Here is a 6795-nt window from a genome sequence, read left to right as displayed (position 1 = left end):
GAAAAGTTTTCCTGGCAGTACTGTCAAGAACGGTACAATCTCACCAGTAGATTCACACATAATCATCGCATGTTTTGTATAAAGCACTCGTTGATTAGGATATCGTGTGACCATAAATAATTGACGGTGTTGTGTCGGACTATTAGGCTGGCAGCTTCTTTCCAAATATTGGTATCCATGGAGAAAATTTGAAAAAAAAAAAAACACTTTATAACAAGCCATAATCCAAAAACGAGCCCAAATTTGTTTCAACAGAAAGTCAACACCTAAATTTCAACGTCACTTGGTTGGTTACGACTTACGACAAACTCGTCCACTCTCAAGTTCTATTTATGAAGTGACTCTGCATCCTCCTCAGCACAGCTTCACAGGACAATCTTGTGATCAGCTTTCCATCCTCTGCCGGCAGAAATGACGAGCCACGCCTCAAACAAGCTCGACGGCAAAGTAGCCATCGTCACCGGCGGCGCAAGCGGCATAGGCGAGGAGACGGCCCATCGGCTGGCGAGCCACGGTGCGTATGTCGTGATCGCCGACATCCAGGACGAAAAAGGCCGAGACCTCGTGGCGTCCATCGGATCCCACCGGTGCACCTACGTCCATTGCGACGTCACGGATGAGCGTCAGGTGAAGTCCTTGGTGGAATCGACTCTCCGGTCAAGCGGTCACCTGGACATCTTGTTCAGCAATGCGGGCGTAGCGAACAACATCGAGCAAGACATTCTCGAGTTCGACATACCTGCTTTCGAAAGCCTGTTCGCCGTCAATGTTCGGGGAATGGCCGCCTGCGTCAAGCACGCGGCGGGCGCCATGGTGGCGGGGGGCGTGAAGGGAAGCATAATTTGCACGGCGAGCCTCGCAGCCAGCATCGGTAGCGAGAAGCACGTGGACTACGTGATGTCTAAGCACGCCGTGCTGGGTCTGGCGAGGTCAGCGAGCAAGCAACTCGGAGCCTACGGTATACGGGTGAACTGTGTCTCCCCTGGAACGATCGCCACGCCATTGCTCCGTGGAGCGCTCGGCGTGAGCAAGGAGGAAGGCGAGAGGATGTTCGAGTCCAGCTCATGCTTGAAAGGAGTGCTGAAAGCGAAGCATGTGGCCGACGCCGTGGTTTTCCTCGCGTCCGAAGAGGCGGAATTCATCAACGGCCACAATCTGGCGGTCGACGGAGGATGGAATGATGGTCTATCCCAGGGGATCTAGAAATAAAAAGTTGCAGTCTCTTTAACTTGCCTGTGCTTTGTTTGCTGCCGGAGAAAAATAAGTCTAGCTGACGCTATCTTTGTTTGAGAAAGTATCATTTTGCTTTGATCTTTAAATTCGCTATGACGAGTATGCGTTGGTGCCGTTGAATTGCACCGATGGAACAGTCAAAGACCTACTATGCCATGAGGCAATAATTCCCAATATTTTGACTCTATATGTTCCGTCAACATAGTGAGTGAGCAATGTAAAGGACAAAAAGTAATTGGGTCCGTGGAAGTGGTGTAAGGACATTTTATGCTAGGAGTTCTAGGATTGGATAGAATACACCTCCGAAGAGCTCTGAAGGCAATTCCAATACCGAGCAAGGTCCAAATCCATAAATACTTTTTTTAAAAATAATTTCATAAATATTTTTTTGGAAATTTAAATTAGAAAAAAACCCAAGTTTGTGCAGATCTTCTCGGCATGATGGACTAAATAAGCCAATACGACGAAAAAAAGTCGGGAGTCCTTTTTCCTCTTTTTTTTTTTTTTTTTTGTGGAAAAGGCTATGCTGATCGTCCCACCAATTCTAACAGTGACTCGGTCCAATATTGACCACAATTCTTTTTTGGTGAAATCGGATCACTTGTTGATCTCATTTCATTATTTTCATTGCCCAATTTCTTTTTTCTAATTTTAAGCTAGAATTAGAGGATAAAATTATAAGAAGGCCCACACAATTAAAGACAAAAGTGACGGAAGCACGCACATCATATATCCGCGTAATATGCTTGTCGCCTAAAAGTCCACATCTAATATTTACACACCATATATCCACGTGGTATACTTGTCAGTCCAAAATCCATGTCGGATATGTATACACCATATATCCGCACGATATGAAATCCACGTTTGATGTGTACGCACCACATATCCGCATGATATGCTAAAATCCACGTTTAACATGTACGCACTACATATCCTCATGATATGAAATCCACGTTTGATATGTACATATCACGTATCCGCATAATATGCTTGTTAGTTAAAAGTCTATGCCTAACATGTATGTATCACATGTCCGCGTGATATACTTATCAGCCAATAGTCAATAACTTATAATTTTATCTTACGACTAAAAAAAATGAGCAGTCAAAATGATAAAGCTAGATCAATAAGTGATCCGATTTGACCAAAAGAGAATTGATATAAGTATTTGACCGTCCCAGCGGCAGAATTGGTGGGCCGGTCATTATAGCCTAATCCTTCTTTTATTATTATCTTCTGAGAAGTCATTGACCGAAGCTGATAGAAGGAGGCTCAAAAGTAAAACCTCCTGTTTCGTCAGGTGTACAGTCAACATCGATGCTTCATAAAAGGTGAGGAAGCAACCATTGAAAATTCATAATTCTTACGTTTGAACTTGAAAATTCTTACGTTTGAATAATTATCCCAAGTTTGACAAAACACAAAAAATCTCGTTGGACAAGCATTGCTGGCCTATTATATAACTAGAGTTCTGTTTTCCCTCGGCATCATATCTGAAAGTGATCATTAATAATTTCATCTGAATAAGAGCAGCATTCGGCAAGAGATCATTTCCGACGTTGCATACAGAAAGGGATGATGAGCTCTGCCTTGAAAAGGCTACAGGGCAAAGTAGCCATAGTAACCGGCGGCGCGAGTGGCATGGGTGAGGAAACCGCCCGATGCTTCTCCAGTCACGGTGCGAAAGTCATGATTGCTGACATCCAGGATGAGAAAGGCCGAGACCTCGTGGAATCGATCGGCTCCCACTCCTGCACCTACGTTCGCTGCGATGTCGCGGACGAGCAACAGGTGATGTCCTTAGTACAGTCGACCCTTCAATTGTATGGTAAGCTGGACATCATGTTCAGCAATGCGGGAGTGTGCAGTTCTGTCAAACAAGACATTCTCGATTTCGACGTGTCGGCCTTCGAGCGCCTTTTTGCCGTTAACGTCAAAGGCATGGCGTTGTGCGTGAAGCACGGGGCCCGTGCGATGGTCGATAAGGACACAGGGGGAAGCATAATTTGCACGGCGAGCATCCGGGCGACCACCGGGAGCGAGGAGTACATGGACTACACCATGTCTAAGCATGCGGTGCTGGGCTTGGTGAGGTCGGTGAGCAAGCAACTCGGAGCGCACGGCATACGCGTGAACTGCGTGTCTCCGGGATGGGTCGCGACGCCAATGGTATCCAACCACCTCGGCCGGAGCAAAGAGGAAATCGAGAGGCTGTTCGTTATCGCCAACTTCTTCAAATGGTGTTGATGAACCAATAGCACCAAGATCGAGAAGATTATCTGAACTTTATGAAACCACCGAAGAACTCCATCTTGTATGTCTTCTCGCAGACTGTGAACCACTTATTTTCGATGAAGCTGCTAAAGAAGAAAAATGGAGAAAAGCCATGGATGAAGAAATAGAAGCCATCGAAAAGAATCAAACACGGGAACTCATAGACCTTCCGAAGGACAAAAAGGCGATCGATGTCAAATGGGTGTATAAGGCCAAGAAGAACGAGAAAGGAGAAGTCACTCGTTATAAGGCCGGACTAGTCGCAAAGGGCTACAAGCGTAAAGCCGGGATTGACTATGACGAGGTGTTTGCACCTGTCATCCGAATGGAAACCATCCGACTAATGATTTCCATTGCAGCTCAAAATCAATGGTCCATATATCAAATGGATGTCAAATCGGCATTCCCGAATGGTGTTCTTGAAGAAGAAATTTATGTCAAACAACCACTTGGGTTTGTTGTGAAAGGTCATGAAGACAAAGTGCTGAGATTAAAGAAAGCCTTGTATGGGCTTAAGCAAACTCCAAGAGCTTGGAGCTTCAGAATCGATACTTATTTCAAGGCGAATGGCTTCGAACAATGTCCGTACGAACATGCTCTCTACTTGAAGCACGAGAAAGGTGATGTTTTATTGGCATGTTTATACGTTGATGATCTTGTCTTCACAGGAAATACTTTTGGATTGATCGACACTTTTAAAGCGTTGATGGTGAAAGAGTTTGAGATGCCGGATAATGGTCTCATGAATTATTTTCTGGGTATCGAAGTAAAGCAAAATGCAGATGGGATTTTTATTTCCCGTAAAGGATATGCTGAAAATATCCTTGAGAAATTCAACATGAAAAATTGCACTTAGGTTAATACTCCTATGGATTGTGGTGCAAAACCGTCGAAGTTCGATGAAGGTATCGATGTTGATTCGACATATTATAGAAGCTTGATTGGAAGCTTGAGGTATTTGACCCGTACCGCACCGGATATCATGTACAAGTGTCGGAATTGTGAGTCGATATATGGAGAATCCGAAGACATCTCATCTTAAAGCAGCGAAGAGGATACTTCGGTACATCAAAGGTACTATCTCTCTTGGCTTGTATTATTATCAGTCTGAACTATTTCAACTCGGAGGTTATTCAGATAGTGACTATGGGGGAGATGTCGATGACCGAAAGAGCACTACGGGTTTTGTATTTTATCTGGGTGAAACCGCTTTTACATGGTCATCAAAGAAGCAATCCAGTGTTACTCTGTCGACATGTGAAGCGGAGTATGTTGCTGCATCATCGTGTGTATGTCATGCGATATGGTTGAGAAAGTTGCTAAAAGAAATCCATATGGAGCAAAAGGATGCAACGAAAATTTTTGTTGATAATGTTTCTGCCATTGCTTTGGCAAAGAATCCAGTTTTTCATGAGAGGAGCAAGCATATTGATGTTCGATATCATTTTATTCGAGAACAAGTCAGCGACAAACAAATCGAAGTTGTGCATGTGAAGACCGGTGATCAAGTCGCAGATATTTTTACGAAACCTCTCAAGATCGAAGTGTTTCGGAAATTCAGAAGTTTACTTGGAATGATCGACGGAAGAGAACTTGGTTTAAGGGGGAGTTTTGTTGGAAATTAAACCAAATTCATTAAGTATTGCCAAGGTTTCGATGAGTCCATTAGACTCCCAAGGCGCATGCACGCGCTAGTGCATGAATCAAGAATTTCCTTTAATGCTTTGTAGTCTTTCCAAGTGTCTTTTAGAGTTACAATGTTTTGATTAATGCATTTAGTTGTTCTTTATTTATGAGTTGTGTAATTGAAGAGTCATTGTATTATGCCTATATAAAGGCTTGTCTTGTAACCATTTCAGTGTGGGTGAATCGATTGTGAATACAGTATATTGAAAAGTCACCTTTCGTCTCCTCTTCCTTGTGTGAACAAAGTTCCTTTATGAGTGCTTGTTGAGTGCCCCACAGTCGATTTCTCCCATCAGTTCGAGCCGACCTCGAGCTTGAAAGGGGTTTTGAAGGCGAAGCACGTGGCCGATGCCGTGGTGTTTCTTGCTTTTGAGGATTCCAAATTCGTGACCGGCCACAACCTTGTCATCGACGGAGGGCTTAAGACGCAGTAGCCGGCTCCTGCATCCGAGTTTCTATGGATGCTATATTTTCTGCTTTGGCACAAAGAAATATTGCTGTAACGTGGACAATGTTCTCGTGATCGAAATAGACAGAAACTAAAGCAATAAGTTCATGTTAACCAACTACTGCACCATTTCTATGCAATTTGAGATTTTCCATATGGTGTTTCTTAACACATCAGGTAGAAATCTGCTTCAGTTGCGTCGATATCATGTCGCGAGACAACTCGAATTCTACATGTTTGAGTATAGACCCGATGCACGCACGCATTACCCGTACCGTATCACCGATATGAGGCCATTCTTAGATGATACATGTTTAGGTACAGTGCGGATCTCGTGTGTTTTATGTCTGGTTCGATCAGTAGATGGACAAGTAATTTACTTTCTGCAATATGGTCTTGCTAGAAAAATGTAGAACGAGACTCTGTAATCTCGACACAGCGAGAATCGGGGCCAGCACCGGAAACGAGAATTACTTAGAGTATACAATGTCTAAGCATGTCGTGCCGGGTTTTGGTGAGGTCGGCGAGCAAGCAACTTGACCTTAAATGTTCACTAAAGTTTAGAGACAATATTGAATAACTATTGAGCTAACGTTCAAAGAATATGTGTGTCATTATCCCATTTTGCAAGGCAAGTCTTAAAGTGAAAAATGATTATGTGCATATTTAGTTCAGCACTCTCAAGGGGGCTTTGGAGGTATAAAGTCCCTCTTAAACAAACGCAAATGGTGTTTAGTTCGTTTTTTTTTTTCAACTTGGCCCTTATTCAATTTTCATAATTCTGAAAATATCGACAAAAATCTTAACTTCGCCGGCGAAGGCCTCCGCGAGTGGCCAGGGGCCAGCTAAGGCTAAATCTCTTAGATTAGCTGTGAATGACTGAGTAATCATTAGGTTACGCAAAATCATTCGTAGCGCCGGTGACCTTACGCCTCTTTGAAATGACAAATGAACATCATCATCTGACTTTTGATGCCATTGGTTTGCTTTGTCCTCCTCGCAATAATCAAAAGTCCAAGGATAGAAAACGGGTGGAGGCAAATCTTGTCCATACGACCTTTCGACCCCTCCAAAAGCCCACCTTTCGACCGATGTAACTACGTGATGTCTAAGCACGCCGTGCTGGGTCTGGCGAGGTCAGCGAGCAAGCA

At 43.8% G+C, this 6795-nt stretch overlaps 1 protein-coding gene and 1 pseudogene across 1 annotated transcript; both read left to right on the top strand.

The window, feature by feature from the left end:
• Positions 1-359: 359 nt before the first annotated feature.
• Positions 360-1255, top strand: LOC115741609 ((+)-cis,trans-nepetalactol synthase NEPS2-like). Its single transcript, XM_030675596.2, has one exon. The coding sequence runs from the start codon at positions 412-414 to the stop codon at positions 1201-1203; it is 792 nt and encodes a 263-aa protein (XP_030531456.2). The 5' UTR covers positions 360-411; the 3' UTR covers positions 1204-1255.
• Positions 1256-2811: 1556 nt separating this feature from the next.
• Positions 2812-5699, top strand: LOC115733071 (annotated as a pseudogene).
• Positions 5700-6795: the final 1096 nt, after the last annotated feature.

Source organism: Rhodamnia argentea, chromosome 6, assembly GCF_020921035.1.
Source record: "Rhodamnia argentea isolate NSW1041297 chromosome 6, ASM2092103v1, whole genome shotgun sequence".
Lineage (NCBI taxonomy): Eukaryota > Viridiplantae > Streptophyta > Magnoliopsida > Myrtales > Myrtaceae > Rhodamnia > Rhodamnia argentea.
This window is presented reverse-complemented; position numbering and strand designations above follow the sequence as displayed.

Coding starts and splice junctions, on each gene's coding strand:
- LOC115741609 (XM_030675596.2), top strand. CDS start 412: ATGACGAGCCACGCCTCAAACAAGCTCGACGGCAAAGTAGCCATCGTC.